Source organism: Urtica dioica, chromosome 5, assembly GCF_054948205.1.
Source record: "Urtica dioica subsp. dioica isolate 48M chromosome 5, U.dioica_male_clone48M_v1_H2, whole genome shotgun sequence".
NCBI classification, from domain to species: domain Eukaryota; kingdom Viridiplantae; phylum Streptophyta; class Magnoliopsida; order Rosales; family Urticaceae; genus Urtica; species Urtica dioica.
Genome location: NC_142760.1, coordinates 20,550,593 through 20,567,778, shown reverse-complemented (window position 1 = coordinate 20,567,778; position 17,186 = coordinate 20,550,593). Strand labels below are relative to the sequence as shown.

The 17,186-nt window shown below is 43.1% G+C and overlaps 2 protein-coding genes across 8 annotated transcripts; both read right to left on the bottom strand.

Moving 5' to 3' along the window:
• Positions 1-444: 444 nt before the first annotated feature.
• Positions 445-8,028, bottom strand: LOC149397595 (uncharacterized). 7 transcript variants are annotated; one of them, XM_089614117.1, is made up of 13 exons: positions 7,556-8,028; positions 3,374-3,594; positions 3,189-3,279; positions 2,983-3,060; positions 2,544-2,602; positions 2,237-2,341; positions 1,997-2,106; positions 1,568-1,643; positions 1,414-1,469; positions 1,209-1,330; positions 970-1,021; positions 803-901; positions 445-721 (listed from the first exon to the last, which is right to left on the bottom strand). In XM_089614117.1, the coding sequence occupies exons 2-6, from the start codon at positions 3,577-3,579 to the stop codon at positions 2,251-2,253; spliced, it is 525 nt and encodes a 174-aa protein (XP_089470243.1). In that variant the 5' UTR covers positions 3,580-3,594; positions 7,556-8,028; the 3' UTR covers positions 445-721; positions 803-901; positions 970-1,021; positions 1,209-1,330; positions 1,414-1,469; positions 1,568-1,643; positions 1,997-2,106; positions 2,237-2,250. The 7 variants fall into 7 exon arrangements, with proteins under 7 accessions (XP_089470243.1, XP_089470240.1, XP_089470242.1 ...); XM_089614114.1 differs by lacking the exons at positions 1,414-1,469; positions 1,568-1,643 and having other exon boundaries at positions 447-721; XM_089614116.1 differs by lacking the exons at positions 1,414-1,469; positions 1,568-1,643 and having other exon boundaries at positions 447-721; positions 970-1,009.
• On the bottom strand, positions 3,915-6,493 carry LOC149397596 (uncharacterized). The gene is made up of 3 exons (XM_089614279.1): positions 6,250-6,493; positions 4,517-5,093; positions 3,915-4,426 (listed from the first exon to the last, which is right to left on the bottom strand). The coding sequence occupies exons 1-3, from the start codon at positions 6,491-6,493 to the stop codon at positions 3,937-3,939; spliced, it is 1,311 nt and encodes a 436-aa protein (XP_089470405.1). The 3' UTR covers positions 3,915-3,936.
• Positions 8,029-17,186: the final 9,158 nt, after the last annotated feature.

The window sequence follows — 17,186 nt, the reverse complement described above, 5'->3', positions numbered from 1 at the left end:
ATGATTGAAGGCATTTTTTGCACGCTGTTGTATCGCATGAGGTTAAAAGTATTCCACAACGCCTAAAAAAAACGCTGTCTAAAGTGGTGCCACGTAGGAGCCACGTAAGAATTTAGGCGAAAAAGTTTTCACGACGTTTGTATATAAACGCTGTCTAATGTTTTTCACAACGTTTGTATATAAGCGCTGTCTATTCTTTTCCAACGTGGCATCCACGTGTCTTCATGGTGGGTGAGAAGTTTTCACAGCGTTTATATACAAACGCTGTCTATTCTTTTTAAAAGTGCCATCCACGTGTCATTTTGGCAGGTGATAAATTTTAAAGGCGTTTATTTACAAGCGTTGTGTAATGTAATTTATATATATATATATATATATATATATATATATATATATATATATATATTTGAATATTACAATAAATTCATGCACACAGTTTCAATATATATTCCAAAATCCGATCCTAAACATACCAATACGAATTTTTAATAATCCATTCAATAATTTCAAAATCAAATTCTATTATTCGTACTTTGTACCGTATATTTAAACGGAAACATATCAAACCATGTAAATGAATATTCATGCACCGGAAACACACTCACTTTACATTCACATTTGACGATTTGACTTCCGTGTCCATAAAGTTTAACACCATTTGGTACCATTCTTCTCGATACGCATCTATTGCCTCATCCGTATAACTCTTCAACTTTTCAAACTAATAATATATAAAAACGAGTTGTTTGTGAGTGAAACAATATATTATGTATTGAATATGTGTATTTAAATGTGTACATACCTCTTGCAAACATTTATGAAAATCTCGAGTTTCAACAATGTTTTTTATCATCATTGAAACAAAATAGCCACATTCAATTGTCGAAGGTTGTTTCGGTACCTGTAAAAAATATGTTAGACTGAAATATATAGTAATTGATATACTAGTTTAATTGTGCGTATATATACCTTTGGAATTTTTCATGAAAACTTCTTGTTACCGACAAACCTATCGAATGCTCTACACATGTATATAAAAGTTATACAAAAATAAATATAACTACCGTGTTACTCACTTAGTGCAGACAAGCACGACAGGTACGCACTTAGTACGTAAAACAAAAACCTACCATGGTATTCACTATTTTGGTTTAGTTGTGTATCAGAGAACGTTATTAATAAAAAAGAAAAAGTTATTAACACTACACCTCAAAATTGCAACTGGTCGTCCCATTGATAGAGTATCCAGATGCTTGAAGTTCTCGCCCTGGATAAGGTTCGCCTGCAATCTGAAGACTTTCTATTGCTGGTAAAGGATCATCATCCGCAGCTATAAATTGCAGAAGCAGCTCAATTCAGAGCGGGTTACAGAAAAAAATTATATTTTCAATGGCATGTGGATAAAAATTATACTTTCTACATGCACACAGACTTGCACTTCATTGGCATGTGGATATTTTCAATCAAATCTATATTTAAAAAATCCATCAAGAGCACTAGGCCAGTCCGCACAAGAAAAAGCAAATCTGAATAGAATTTGAAGTGATGGCCTTTTTATGCGTCTCACCGAGGGAGAATATATGCTAGAAAGTCAGCTTGTACATAACTGGCTCTCTTTGTGCCAAGGGATCTAGCGTTAGGATCTACGAAATATAGGTTATAAGAATTAGTAGAGTGTTATTGGGTTAAAATAGAATAGGTAAAGTTGTTGGTCTACGAATAGAACTATCCTGTTAGAAGGAAGGTATGCTAATTGTAAGAGAATGGTGGGGAGGGAATGAAGTTCCCTTTTGGGAGAGAGCGGACCTTTCAAAAGTACAAAATCTATTTTTGTATTCAGTTATCTTATTTTCTACTCGTATAAGATGAGCTATGTTTGTAACATCTAGGTGAAATTCACCTACGAAATCCTATTACAAAAAATATAACAGAAAATAAAAATATCCAGCTGTTTTATAAATATATTACAATTTAAATCAAGCTATTTAAGGCTGACCTTAACATTGCTCACAATCGACTGGGCATCAATAACTGGTGGCTGCAGAGAGTACTCTGCCAGAAGGGGTAACAATGATGAAACAAATGTCATCTTTCTTGTTGAGCATCCTAACAAAGCAAATAAAAGCATTTGTGAATTAGCAAAAGCTTTTGTAACTTCACTTTCAGTATCACTAACAAAGCCATTAATTAAAAAAAAAAGGACTAAAACCACATTAATTAAAAAAAAAAAGACTACCTGTAATGCATATGTCAGACGTATATTTTCTTCAATAATATCTTGTCTGTACGATAGAGCTTTTGATGCGGCATCAACGAGGTCCTGTTGCCGCTGGTCAAAGGCCTGATGGCATAATGATAAAACCCATTAAATGGATATCCCAAAGTATAAGATAAGCCAAATACAGAGGAATTGAATTCTTCTATTATTAATGAGGAGCCTGAATTTTAGAATAGTTATATTGCTAGTTGAAAAACCTACGGAAAACAAAGAGGACAACAGTAATATAAATGTGAAGGAAAAAAAAAGAAGCTGTCTTCCATACCAAACGAATATAAGCAATTCGCTTTTCCAGAACATGTTTTCATTGCGTATTTGTGCTTCCTGTCATAAGCTAGACATTAGACAATCTGAGTAACATGTGACCAAAATGCCACAGGAGTAGAAAGAAAAATAAGATACAAGTGTGATACAAAGAATACATTTTTTTGTATATAAGACGCTCAAATAAAATAAAAAGAAAGCTTTGGGGAAGCCAAAGCAAAATACAAACTAGAGGGTTGTGCCCATTCTCAAATGAAGTCTGCCCGAGAAATATGAAAAAGGAAAGAAACTAATGCTGAAAGCCATAGAGAAATCGAACGATTTATCGAAACCCAAAGGTCCTCGCTTAAGAGGGGTTTGTCTTCAAACATGCATTTATTTCGATGGTAATAATTTTTTTTTTAAAAAAAAAGACATATTTGCCGCGTGTTAAAATTTACCTTTATTGAGTAATCGGCCAGGTGTTTACGCAATAGCATAATTTCTTCTTCATGTTCCTGTACCTTATGACCAAGATCCTACAAAATACAAGTTAAAATGGAACTGGTGCATTACAAAACGAAAAAGGATGAAAAAAAAAGTTTTATCCTCAACAGCGCTATATTAAATAAAAATAAAAAAACACACACACACACACAGAAACTACCTGCTTCCAGAGGCTATTCTGATGATTCAATTCAGTTATCGGCATCAACCCCTGTCCAGAGTTTAAACGTTGATCATGCTCTCCATCCAACCTAATACACAAACACAATAGTACCTAACATGTTCATACTCTTTATCATGAAACAGAATATACAAAGAAACACCATTCACTTCCAATTCGAGTACCTTCTCGGAGAGAAAGAACCCGTGGAGGGAAAAGAGAAGCCAGCACTATCTGCAGTTTGTTGACCACCGGGAATCCCTTTAATCGTTCCATTCATCATCTTGCCACCTTCAAAGCGATTTTCCGTCAGGTTTTGTGCCATTGAAACATCACTATCCCCCTTCATCCTCTCCGGTGGATTTTGGAGTGAAATAGGCCTTTCTGACATTGATTCATCTTGTTTCTGCCGATAATGAATTTTCCAGATGTTTCATTAAAAAAAGTTGGATACTTAAGCTTTTAGAGAAAATGAACACTATTCACTCGGCACTTGTTCATTACTTTCGAAAAATAGATTATTTTTTTGTTTAACAAGCCATAACGCGATATAGCACCTTCGAGTTTTAGAGGTCCATAACTCCTCAGTCCTCACTTACTTTCCCGGTCTATCAGATTTTACATATCGGAGGAGTTCACATCCGGGGCCGGCCCGATCTCATCCGGGTCCCTAGGCGAATAAAAATTTTGGGGGCCATAATAAAAAATTAAATATAAAACAAAAAATTATAATCAAGTTTTTCATTCATCAAAACATAACACGCCTAACACTTTTAGATGCAAACGTACTAATCAAATTCGTATAATCAAGTTTCTCGACCATATCTTTTTCAATAGACAAAGTAGCTAAACCGCTCAATCTTTCTTGCGACATAGTTGAACGAAGATAAGACTTGATCAATTTTAACTTTGAGAAGCTTCTTTCTGCATGGGCAACCGTGACTGGTAAAGTTAGCATAATTCTGTAAGCGATCCACGCATTTGGATAAATGCAATCCAAGTCCTTTATGTAATTCAAAACATCGATTGCTTTGTTTATATCTTCCGGGACACTACGGCTCAACATTTCCAGTTCCTTGAAGAGATCATTCTTGTCTAAATCTGAAATCTCATTATGCTCCATTGATGATGCAAGATTGTCGCAGAAACTCTTTAAAGTGTGTTTATCGACGACCTTTAATTTCTTCAAATCAAATAAAAGCCCGAACTGTTTTTCAAAATCCTGAAACTGTACAAACCTATTGACAAAGATAATTATGACAATAAATTATGAACAAAAATATTTGTTGATACAATAAGTGTTGAATAATAAGATTAAATAATCTAACCTGCTATGGAATGACGATATAGCTTGATCAACAATGTAGAAAAAATAGTTAATTTTGAAGGACTCTTCCTCGGATTGTGAGAGCGTGTCACTAGCGTTGTCATCAAATTGTCTTTTCCTCTGTACTCTTCGTTTTTCAATGAACACGGGCTCTATATCCATCTCAATTGCTATCGTTGTAGCTTGCAATTTAGCTTGATCATATCCAATTTCCCTGTATTGCTTCAAAAAGCCAAGTAGACTTTCTAATTCTTTGATGGCAACATCCATTTGCATATCTTTAGTTTGGAGAAATTTGCTCACGTTGTTAACAACAAATAACAGATCATGCCAAATAATTAATGCCAACAAGAACTCATAATTCTGGATATTGTATACGGCTAAAGTCTCAGCATCACTTTTTGTCTTGGCATCTTCGTTACTATTTGCCAAAAACATTAAAGCTTCTTTTATCTGCGGGGCTTGGTATCTTATTGCTTTAACGCTATCAATGCGACTTTCCCAACGTGTTTCCGACAATGGCTTGACAGTGAGACCTTTCACATGATCATTAAAGACTTTCCATCTCTTCGTAGAAGCTGAGAATAATGTGTATATTCGTTGTATGACACCGAAAAATGACACAGCTTTGGGACAACAATTAGCCATATCACAAAGCATAAGATTCAGAGAATGACAAGCACAAGGTGAATAAAATGCTCTAGGATTCTTTTCAAGCATTCTACTTTGTACACCTTTATTTTTTTCCTTTCATGTTAGCACCGTTATCATATCCCTGCCCTCTTATGTCATCAAAATTAAGATGAAGAGCCTCCAAAACATGAAGAAGTTCATTAAAGAGCCCAAGTCCTGAAGTATCATCTACCTTTATGAACTCTATAAAAAACTCTTCAACCACAATTGGATTTTTGGAAATATTCACACACCTCACTACTAGAGACATTTGTTCTCCATTGCTAACATCCGGCGTACAATCAAGTATAACAGAAAAATATTTTGCTTCTTTTATTGTAGAAACAATTGAGAGTTTCACCTCGTTTGCCATCAATTGAATCAATTCATTCTGAATTTTGTGACTCAAATAATGGTAATTAATTTCCTTTTTCGAGATACGGCGAACATGTTCTTGCATCGTGGGATCAAACTCTGCAAGCAATTCTATCATCTGTAGAAAAAGCCCATTCCTCTCTTCATATATTTTTTCATTATCCCCGCGAAATGCCAAATTATTTCTCCCAAGCTTTTTTACAACAGCTAGTATCCTTTGTAGAACCTGTTTCCAATGCTCCTTTTCTTTGTTGATATGTTCTTGTAAACTCGAATCAATGGTTGACACTTGTTTAAGCCTTTTTTCCAAATCCACCCAATTAGCAATAGTGTCAACGTGTAGCTTATTTCTCTCGTGGCTATAAAGTCGTGCATAAATATTATGCCAATCATTTAAACCTCCATCACCTAAGAGGCCTACATTATGACGATTCGTTGCAAATAACTTACAGCAAAAGCAAAAAACTTTATCGACTGAAGTTGAATACACTAACCACATCCTGTCTTGTCTCTCTCCATTCGGTAAAACTCGCCAATAATGATTTGAAGAGAAACTTCTATCAGACTCATCTTTAGGAAATCTCATATCAACGTTTCTTTTAGGACCTTTTTAAACAAGAAAATCGATAAGACTTTGATTTATTTGCTTCCAATTCGCCGGATCATCCTTGTCAAAACAAATGGAACCTATTTCATTATCGTGTTCTTCATTCGGGGTCACATTCTCGTTCTCATTCACATTCTCGTTCTCGTTCTCGTTCTTGTTCTCGTTCTCGTTCTCAATCCCGACTTCAGCTCTTGTTTTATCCGTAACCACATCTTTTTTAAAATACTTATCGAGAGAACCAATTTGACTCTTATGTAAAACTTCTTTTTTCTCTTTTTCTTTTCTTTTTTCTGCGCCCGACTTGTATCTTCTAATTGAACTCATTAAATTAACTGCTGAAAACAATTAAAATAAGTTAATAAATATATAAGATGAAAAAAAAAACATAATGAAATACAAATTCTAATTGTTGTATACTCACTTGACGAACGAAATTAAAACAAATTCTAATCGCTTGATATCTACACTGAAACTCAAACACCAATTCTAATTGTCCTGTGTATACTCAAACTCAAATCCAAGCAGCCAAGCTCACACGCAAATTCTAATTGTCCTGCATATACAACCAGAGATGCACTGCTCAATATTCAAATCCCTAAATTCAAAATCAAATCCCTAATTTCAAAATCAATTCTCAATATTCCAAATCCCTAATTTTCCTCACCTTGATTTAGTAAGACTCGGTCGGACTCGGAGATGCACTACTCGTTCGTTTGGGTCGCGCGGAGATGGCGCGCTCGGCGTTCGTCTGGGTCGCGCGGGGCGGAGTCGGTGCGTTCGGCGTTCGTCTGGGTCGTGCGGGGCGGAGACGGCGCGTTCGGTGTTCGTCTGGGTCGCGCGGGGCGGAGTCGGCGCGTTCGGCGTTCATCTGGGTCGCGCGGGGCGGAGACGGCGCGTTCGGCGTTCGTCTGGGTCGCGCGGAGCGGGTCGTTTGGGTCGCGCGGAGCCGGAGGAGAGGAGACGGCGCAGAGGAGAGGGACGTCTTGGGTCGCGCCAGGGATTGAGCTACTCGTTCGTTCGTCTAGGTCGCGCTGAGGGAAGGTTAAATAGAAATTTTTTTTTGGGGGCCCTAGGCTTGGGCCTAGCTCGCCTTAGCCCAGGGCCGGCACTGTTCACATCCAATCCCTCGCTGTTGATTTTACAAGGTCAAGAATCCCTAACGCTTTTCTTCATCTTTTTATGTGGCATTCACATTTCGAAACCATCTAATTCCAATCGACACATACAATTTCTAGTAACATTTCAATCTACATCTTAACATTTCATCTTCTCGCGAAGATCAATCGCTCTTTTCACTCACTATACTCTCGCCAAAAACTCTCAACCTATCAACACTAAAAACAAACACAGAGAAATCGATAGCGAAATGGAAGGAAGAGGACTCACGAGTTTCTCGATCAGAAGATTCCTGTTCTGCAGCTCGAGCCTCAGACGGTTGTTCTCTTCGACCTATTGCTTGATCGTCGCCTCCGCGGCCTCAACGGCCTTCATGACCTGAAACAGACTATTTTTCAGATTCTCCGACGCCGACTCGATCAGCGCCGCCGCGGCCGCCGAAGAAGACGACGGCTCGCTCCCTAACCCTAGCCTCATCCCGGAGAATTTCTCCTCAAGCCTCCCATCGAAACCATGGATATGGAATTGAGATTAGGAAGCTGAGCAAAGAGGGTGGCTATGGAGGCAAACAACAAGTACCACTCAATGGTTGTCAATGGCTTGACATTACTCGACAAAGAGTGAGCAAAGAGGGTGCGCGTCCGTGGAGAACGTGGTCCAGTATTTGGAGAAATGGAGAAGAAGAGTATATACTCAGATTTAGGGTGTTTTTCTATACTCAGAGAAATGGAATGAAAGAATAAACTGCCGCATACACAAAAATAAATCCATTTAACTTTGACAGCGTTTTCCCATAAACGCTGTGAAACAAAAACTAAATGCATAAAACAAATACAATTAAATTAAATTCTGAAACTTACACGTGTCAAGTTATAATTGTAAATTAACTTTTCACAGGGTTTGTATATAAACGCTGTCAAAACTTTTTTTTTTCAAACCTCGTCTTCTCCACATGGCTTCTTGTAATTCGAGGGAATAAAATGAAAGCGCTTATATATAAGCGCTGTCTTATGTTTTCCACCGCGTTTCTCTTCACAGGCCACGTGTCTTCTTACGATTCGACAATAAAAAAAATGATGTTTTGACGGCGTTTTTTTGCCGAACGCCGTGAAAACATGTGCTGTGAAAAGCATGATTTCTAGTAGTGTATGATGTCTGGTTATGGGACATTGAGAGTTGAAGACTCTATAATTCTTTTAGGTATCTTCTGAAGGTAATGAATTGACCAGTGCACTTCTAGAGACAGAATAAGAACAAACCATTTAACCTCTTATGTCTCGAAATCACTACGTATGAATCGCATCATGCTTACCTCAATCCTGAAATGAGATATGTCATTTCATAGCTTACGTATTCTCATTTGAGAAAGTCAGAGTTCGGATTCACTATGTGATTCCGAACAGGACCTATTGGTGAAGTACTAAGTTATGAAGATGTCATGAATAACTTTGTGAAGATCTCATAGATATGGAATTCATGTACAATGTTGTCGCACGAAAATGAATAACGATTAACTGCCTCGGGCGGTTCGATCCAAGGCCGGACCAAGTGATCGCACCCGGGCCAAAAGTGTGAACTCGAAAGTCTCGAGCTAGGTTTTCTCCGATCAACCCACCTCTCAGAGGAGGGAAGGGGTGAGGAGGAGGAGTAGTGACCGTGCCTTTTGTGTATAGGCTGCCTACGTACCCGTGTATGAGATCAGGTCAGAACATAGTTCAAGGCATATGTAACGTAGAATGAGGCGTGGAGCCTGGGGAGAGGGCGTTCTCAACGAAGGAGACGAAGCACGGAGGAGTCCTCGGCGGCGTCTCAGGACTTCGGAAATCGCGGACGCGTCTAGTGTGTTAGACGCGTAGGGGATTTTCGGTAGAAAACCCTACGAGCGTGCCTTGGCACTAATCTCGGCGTTCGATCAGAGAGAGCAACGTCTGGGAGTCCCCGAGAGTGTTTCGGAACCTCTGAGAAAGAGAGACTTGTAGAAAGCGGTTCAGGCCATAAATGGCATCAAGAGAAGCAAAGGAGAGCGAGAATTCGAGCGTATCGATTGGAGTGAACTAGGTTGCCTCCCCCTAAATGAGAGGGGTATTTATAGTTGTTTGAGGGCCTTAGAAGGCTCCTTTCTCGTCCATGTGGGACTAGGGGTGAGCGCACCGTCAAGAGGAGGTGCGTAGTGTGTGCGCGGCGCGCGGGATGCGCCGCACCGCGCGGTGTGCGAGCTCAGCCAGGCGTAGTGCACGCCTGGCTGAATTTTCGTGAGCCTTCGCGGCCTTTGTTCTATTGGGCTTCGGATATTGCGCTTGTTGCGCAAAATACGAAAGTTTCTACTCGACGAGCGAGATTTGACTCGAGGAGCGTGACTCGAGGCTCGACTCGAGGAGCGATGCTCGACTCGAAGAGAATGTCCCGAGGTTCAGTTCGAGGAACGAGGCTCGACTCGACTCAAGGAGCGAAGCTTGACTCGAAGGATTGAGAGTCTCGGCGCGAAGGCTTGCCAGCGACTCGTGATGGAAGGCTTGCCACTCTTCAAGACCTCCGGTCTGACCATCGGCCCTTTGAGCGGTGTGTCTACTCGGTGCTCCGGGTTTTCCGAAAACGACCGACAACATTAGCCCCCCAAGTTCGTTGCTCGGGAGGCTCCTAGCGATGAACTTTAAGTTCTTTCGGTTGGGTGTTTGAGGAAACTTCATTTCAAAGTCTCATCGCCACCCGTATTTTTTCCTCTCTTTTCTTTTTTTTAGGCGACCGCGCGGCGCGCGCCTCGTGCGCGGGGAAAATCTGACTTTTTGGAGGTTTTTCTCCTTTTCTCTCCTTGTGGGAGTAGGATTTGTACTCCTACCCCCACGAGTCTATAAATAGTGGCCTCCCTTTCTCATTCTCCCACTTTATTTTTTTCTCTCTCTTTCTCTACACTTTTATTCTTCTCTACACTTTTGCATTATGGATATTCCTTCCCCCTTCTCTACCGAGGATCCCGAGATTGATTTCTCTCTCTTGTTTCAGGAGTCTAAGCATGTAGAGGATGACCTCTTCGCGGGATTCGGGGAGGTTCCTTTTGTTGTCGATGGTGCCCACAAGAAGAGTTGTAGTCTTTATTTTATACATTTGATGTAATAAAGTCTCACGAAGACTCTTGCTTGTAATTGCTTATTCATTAATAAAAAGATTGAAACGTTCATTCATTCCTCCTTGTCTGTTTGAAGCTTTATGATAAAACATTAGTCTTTAGTCCATAAACAAACTTAACAACTTACGAAGAGACAAATGTAGATTTGCATGAACAAACTCTTCGTAGTTTGCTTAAAACAATATATTCGCAATCTAAGGGTCAAAGGACTATTGACCTCAGTATGATTGTTAGGAGAATCTATGATGTCTGGTTATGTTGCATTGAGAGTTGGAGACTCTATAGTTCTTCTAGGTATCTTTCGAATGTACTGAATTGACCAGTGCACTTCTAGAGATAAGATAAGAACAAACCATTTAACCTCTTATGTCTCGAAGTCACTACGTATGAATTGCATCATGCTTACCTTAATCCTGAAATGAGACATGTCATTTCATAGCTTACGTATTCTCATTTGAGAAAGTTAGAGTTCGGACTCACTATGTGATTCCGAACAAGACCTATTGGTGAAGTAATAAGTTATGAAGATGTCATGAGTAACTTTGTGAAGTTCTCATACATATGGAATTCATGTACAAGATTGCTGAAATGCAATGTATATCACCTCATGCTTTGTTCCTTGGAGTGTGAATAAATGAACTGGCCAGTGTCCAAATTGAGTCTTGACTCTTTTGGATGAAACAATGTGACTTGTTAGCTCCTCGTCAATACATTGTTTCTAACTTATTCACAAGCGACAAAGGAGTTGAGGAAATAACAGCTAGAAGGATAAAATGGTAATTTTTGTAAATCCCGACTAGCTGATGATATTCATGAAGGGTAAACATAGATAATATTCAGTGGATCCGCTCGTCATAATTTGGTTGAATTCTTGAGTAGAAAATAAATTCATTTGAACCGAGAGATTTTCAGTGTCAACTCTTTAGTGGAGTCAGTTGGCATTAAGCTAAACTTGGAAAAGGTTTGTGAACTTTTGAGTCCAAGTGTTTAGCTCAAGCTTTGTTCATTTTGATCCATGAGGTCACTGTCACAAATCATATCGAGTAGGAATAGTTAAACTAGAAGCTAAGTCAAAACAAGAACGAGACAAGTTTACGAAAATTGTCAAAAGGGTAAATTTGTCTTTTTGGACATAGCATGAAATGAATGTTAATAAATTTTTTAACATGGTCATATGATGGCCTAGATCACTTGGCCATGATGTGTTCATTGGGCCTTGTGGATTAATTTCATTTCATAGAATTTTACTTGAAAATTCTCAATGGGCTTTTCTTATGTTGTCATGAACAAATAAAGAAAAATCTAGAAAGGCTTTCTAGAAGCCCTTTGGCCGTCCAACCCAAGAGAATGGGAGACTAATTTCGTGCAGCCCAATAGAGAAAAAGAGAGTTTATTTTGTGCATTGATGTATGAAGATACTTGCCAAAAGAAAAAGAGGAAACAAATTTCCTTTAGAAGGAAAGTGCATTTTCGGCCAACTAAGAGAGAAAGCAAATGAGGAAACAAATCCAAAGGCTTCTAGAAGCTCATTTGGACGTGCAAGGGGTATAGAAAATAGGGAACTACCTTTTGAAGGTAATGCTACCCCTATAAATACCCCACCTCATTCCTCTCATTTGATTCATCCAAGTTTTAGAGATTTGAGAGCTTCTCTCTCTAGACTTGGCCGACTCCTCTCTCTCTCTCTATTCAATTTTGTTTTTAGTTTTGGCACCTAGGTCCTCATTTGACCTAGTGTTTTAGCTCTTCGACTTTAAGACTTGTTCTTAAGTCGTAGTGTTTAAAAGTGCCCACACACTAATTCCTTTTTCTCTCGAGTGATTTAGTGATAAAAGCTTTCGTGGTTGCTCGAGTTGCCGAGGAAGGAAGAGAGACGTGCTGCGAGGGGAGACGAACGTTGCAACCTTTTCCAAAAGCTTCTCAACGTTCAAGCTTCTAAAAAGGTTAGTAATCTTTAATGCTCATATTAGTTTTTATTTACATGTGCTTGTTCTTTGTCTAGGTTAGTAAAAACGTTTTACTTATCAAAAGAAAATTTTTAAAATTCCGCCGCTTACCGAAGCGTTAAACTTTTTCTTAAACCCTAGATCGATTCCAACACCTTTACACATGGAGGAGAATCCAAGTGGAGTGGAGCAGTGGTTTGAAGAAGGCGAGCTGGGCGCGACTGTGCCCGTTCCTCAGCCTCGGGAGGAGTGCGCGCCAACTGGGCGTGGCACGGACGAGAGTGCCGGTCAACCTGAGACCGGGGAAGCTGTGCATCGCCTCGTGATAAACTTGGTTGGTGATGGGGTGCGCGACGTACCCCGGCCTGATGCGCCAAAGTCCGACTTGGACGTTCGCGGCGCGCCGGGAGAGGTTGTTAGCGTGGCTATGACGACCCTGCTAGAATCGGTCCTCGACGAGATCGACTGCGTGGACGACTTTGGGCCAGAGTCTGAAGATCCCGGAGGCGACTTAGAGTCAAGCCCGAGGGCCGAAGGCCCTGCACCGGAGCGTCCCGAAGGGCTACTGGCGACTGCCGCGACCGTTTTGGAGGACGGAGGGACTCTATTCGAGCCAGAAGGTGCTCGGTCCGAGACCCCTGACGCGAAAACGATAGTGTCGGCGAGGTCACTTGCTAGGACGGAGTGGTATCCCGAGGAAGGCTTTGCTGCTCCCGAGGGCTTCGATTGTTCGGGGATTGATGCTTTGAGCTCGCTCATCTACCGAACATTCATCAACCTCAAGGAGGCATACGCCATTCCGTCGTCTATGGCGCTTCTCCGTCCCTTGCCGGACGATCGTCCTTTTTGTCCACGTCGTGGATTCGCCGCAGTTTCAGTCGCAAGTCTCAACTGCTGGTTGCGGTTGCCGTTTCAGCCCATCGTCCAGTAGCTCCTCGCGCGATTGGGGGTGCACGCTTGTCAGATGAGCCCGGCGTTTTACCGCATGGTGGCGATGTGTCACATGGAGTGGCATTGCCTGACTGAGCGGGCGATGACCGTGAGCGACTTTCGCAACCTTGTCGCGGTCTTCCCTGCGCCCGGACAACCCAGTTTCTTCAAGGCCCGCGATCGCCGGAACACTAAGCTCATCACGGATTCGAAGAAGCGCAACCGAAGAGCGTGGGTGTGGGTCTCAGCCGAGGCCTTTGGAGATGCGCCACTCCGGTTTTGTCCCTTGACCGAATTCTTTGCCGATGCGGGAACCGACGATATCGACTTTGTGAAGGAGATCTGGGGAATGTCGGAGGCTTGGAAAGTTGGTGAGCAATTCCACTCGCCTGAGCTGATGGCGTCTACCGGGTGGTTCCCGCTTTTTCCTCTCAACCGTGACGACAGTCAGCGGGCGGAGAGTGCCCCTAGCGCCGTGTCACCGTCCTCGAGCAGCGGTCTTCCAGGTAATTTTGGCATTTGCTCTTCTTTTTGTTTTAGTCTAGAGTTTTGACTTTGTTGTTTTTGTAGCTTCCTCGGCTAGGGCGAGGGCTCGGGCGCGCCTGGCAAAGTCTTCTCGAAACCCAAAGTCGTTGGCGGCAATCCATTCCCGGATCGCGGCGCGGAACGTCCGGGAGAAGTCCGACGCAAGTCATTCGGCGGAGGCTGGAGAAGTCCGATGCCCTTCCAGACACATCTTCGGATTCGAAGCGCGCGAACTCGATGATCGAGCTGGAGGCTGTGGAGGTCAGAGGGGAATGTTCCCAGGGGCTTGCGCAATCTTCGATGAAGATGTGGAAGGGCATCGTGGCCAGCAGCGATGTGGAGTTCTTCCGCCATGGCGTCTCCGACGCACAGAGAGTAAGTTCCCTCTGTTTTATCCTTTCACTTTGCTTTGCTAGGATCTTGTCTTTTGCTGACTTGTCTTTTCACCCTCTCAGGTGCTTGCACGCGCGACCCAGGGCGAGAAGATTCTTCACGATCTCATTTGACGCATGGGCCTTGCCCAAAAGGAGCTTGCTCAAGCGAAATCTCAGCTACCCCATTCTGAGCGAGGTTCTCACTCAAAGGCAGAGTTTGCGAGTCTCCGCGAGCAGCTCCAAGAGGCTCGCGTGGAACTGGGAGTCACCCAAGGCAAGTGTGACTGTGCTCAGTCAGTAGTGGCGAAAATGGCTGAGGAGTTAACGACGGAACGTCAAGCTCTTGAAGTGGCGACTCGATCGACGTAAGTTTTCCGGAGCGAGGTGCGGGACCTTCGACGCCAGTTGGAGTCACGTACAGAAGAAGTGGGCATTCTTCAGGGTCAGCTCTCATCGAGCGAGGCTGCCCATGTCCGGGCAGAGCACGAGCGCGACTCTTTGGCAGAGGAAGTGGCTCGGATCACCGCGGAGAAGGCTGCGGCGGAACAGCTCGCGTCTGACCTACAAGACAACTTCGACGTCGGGATCGAAGAGGCGAGGCACGCGGCGGTGGTGGAGTGTCGGGACGCTACTGCTACCGAGAATGTTTCTCGGGGGGTCACCTTCCACTTCTTCGACTCTTTGTTCCCACCGCTCGACGAGGTCGAGCCCTTTGGTGACAATCTCACCGAGTGAAAATATTTTTTTTTATTTTTCTTTTATTTTTTCGCGCAAGTGTTTAGCGCATGCTTTCTTTTAGGAATTTCCTTTCAGCGCACTTGTTTTAGTGCTTGCTTTCTAGGATTTTTGGGGCAGTTGCCCTCTTTTTATGAAACATTACTTTCTTTTATGAACATGTTTGCTCATTTTTTTGGTGATTGCATGTTTTGATGGACTGCATCTTCTACCATTGGTCTTGGCAGGTATTTTGTCTTAGCAGGGTTTTGCCTTAGATACACCGACCGTTTGTATGGTTTACGTTCTTTAAGCGTTTCAACTTCGAATTAGTCACGTCATGTAGGCATCTTATGCGCGTTATGTAGGCGTCTTTAGTGCGCCATGTAGGCATCTTAAGTGCGCCATGCAGGCGTCTTGCTTACGCCATGTAGGTGTCTTACGTCCGACATGTAGGCGTGTTTGTTGCGCCATGTAGGCATCTTGTTTGCGCCATGTAGGCGTCTTAGGTGCGTCCCGAGGGACGACTTGGTTGCGCCATGTAGGCGTCTTACGTGCGCCATGTAGGCGTCTTAGTTGCGCCATGTAGGCGTCTTAAGTGCGCCATGTAGGCGTCTTAGGTGCGTCGCGAGGGACGGCTTGGTTGCGCCATGTAGGCGTCTTACATGCGCCATGTAGGCGTCTTACATGCACCATGTAGGCGTCTTAGGTGCGCCCCGAGGGACGACTTGGTTGCGCCATGTAGGCGTCTACGTGTGCCATGTAGGCGTCTTGAGTGCGCCATGTAGGCATCTTAGGTGCGCCGCGAGGGACGGCTTGGTTGCGCCATGTAGGCGTCTTACGTGCGCCATGTAGGCATGTTAATTGCGCCATGTAGGCGTCTTAAGTGTGCCATGTAGGCGTCTTAGGTGCGTCCCGAGGGACGACTTGGTTGCGCCATGTAGCCGTCTTACGTGCGCCACGTAGGCGTCTTGAGTGCGCCATGTAGGCGTCTTAGGTGCGCCGCGAGGGACGGCTTGGTTGCGCCATGTAGGCATCTTACGTGCGCCATGTAGGCATCTTAGTTGCGCCATGTAAGCGTCTTAATTGCGCCATGTAGGCGTCTTAGGTGCATCCCGAGGGACGACTTGGTTGCGCCATGTAGGCGTCTTGAGTGCGCATGTAGGGATCGCGAGTGACGGCTTGGTTGCGCCTTGTAGGCGTCTTATGTGCGCCACGTAGGCGTCTTAGGTGCGCCCCGATGGACGACTTGGTTACGCCATGTAGGCGTCTTACGTGGGCAATGTAGGCGTCTTAAGTGCGCCATGTAGGCGTCTTAGGGTCCTTATTCCCGTTTGTGTTCGGGTTGAGACTTAAATTTTTTTTGGTGGAGCGTGTTTTCTTGAGGGTTTCCTTACTGTTGCTAGCCCCTCGATTTTTTGGGTTATAAGTTTTACTTTTGATAATCGGAAAACTTGTATAAAGCGGATTTTGAAAGGGAAATCTCGAACTTTATTATGATTGCGAAAAATTTAAAATCCTAAAACATTGGCTCGTAGGCCTTATTGAAAATGGAAAATTAAAGCAATAAAATGGGGGAAATGCTAGCTATTGGTAGTACTGTCTCAAGTGTTCCGCATTCCACGGGTGGCGGATCGGAGTTCAGTCCGTGTGTTCGATGTAGTAGGCCCCGTCATGAATGACCTTGCGGACTCTGTAGGGGCCTTCCCAGTTTGGGCCTAGGACGCCGGCGCCTTGCACTTGTGTATTCTGAAACACCCGTCTGAGTACGAGGCTTCCGAAGGCAAAGGTTCGCCTTTTGATCTTGGAGTTGTCGTATTTTTCGACCTTGCGCTTCTGTGCAGCGAGGCGGTTGAGCGCTTCTGACCTCTTTTCGTCGATTAAGTCCAACTCCAGGCGCATGGCCTCGTCGTTGTTTTCTTCGTTGAATGTCTCAACTCGGAATGTGGGGATCTTGGTTTCGATCGGCACCACGGCTTCGATCCCGTATGCGAGGGAGAATGGCATCTCACCGGTGGCGTTTCGCGCGGTCGTTCGGTAAGCCCACAAGACGAATGGTAGCTCTTCGGCCCAAGCACCTTTTTTTGTCTTCGAGCTTATTTTTAAGATTGCTCTTAATAGTCTTGTTGACTGCTTCGACCTGGTCGTTGGCCTGAGGATGACGCGGCGAGGAGAATGTCTTGCTGATCTTTAGTTGATCGTAGATATCTCTTACTCGCGCGTTATCAAATTGTGTGCCATTGTCGGTCACAATCGAGATGGGGATACCGTGCCTGCATATGATGCTT

Coding starts and splice junctions, on each gene's coding strand:
- LOC149397595 (XM_089614113.1), bottom strand. CDS start 3,579: ATGTCAGAAAGGCCTATTTCACTCCAAAATCCACCGGAGAGGATGAAG. Junction 3,061..3,188: donor AGAATAGCCTCTGGAAGCAG/GTAGTTTCTGTG, acceptor TGTATTTTGTAG/GATCTTGGTCATAAGGTACA. Junction 902..2,982: donor TGGCCGATTACTCAATAAAG/GTAAATTTTAAC, acceptor TATTTTTTACAG/GTACCGAAACAACCTTCGAC.
- LOC149397596 (XM_089614279.1), bottom strand. CDS start 6,493: ATGAGTTCAATTAGAAGATACAAGTCGGGCGCAGAAAAAAGAAAAGAA. Junction 5,094..6,249: donor AGAACACGATAATGAAATAG/GTTCCATTTGTT, acceptor CATTATTCTCAG/CTTCTACGAAGAGATGGAAA. Junction 4,427..4,516: donor ATATCGTCATTCCATAGCAG/GTTAGATTATTT, acceptor CTTTGTCAATAG/GTTTGTACAGTTTCAGGATT.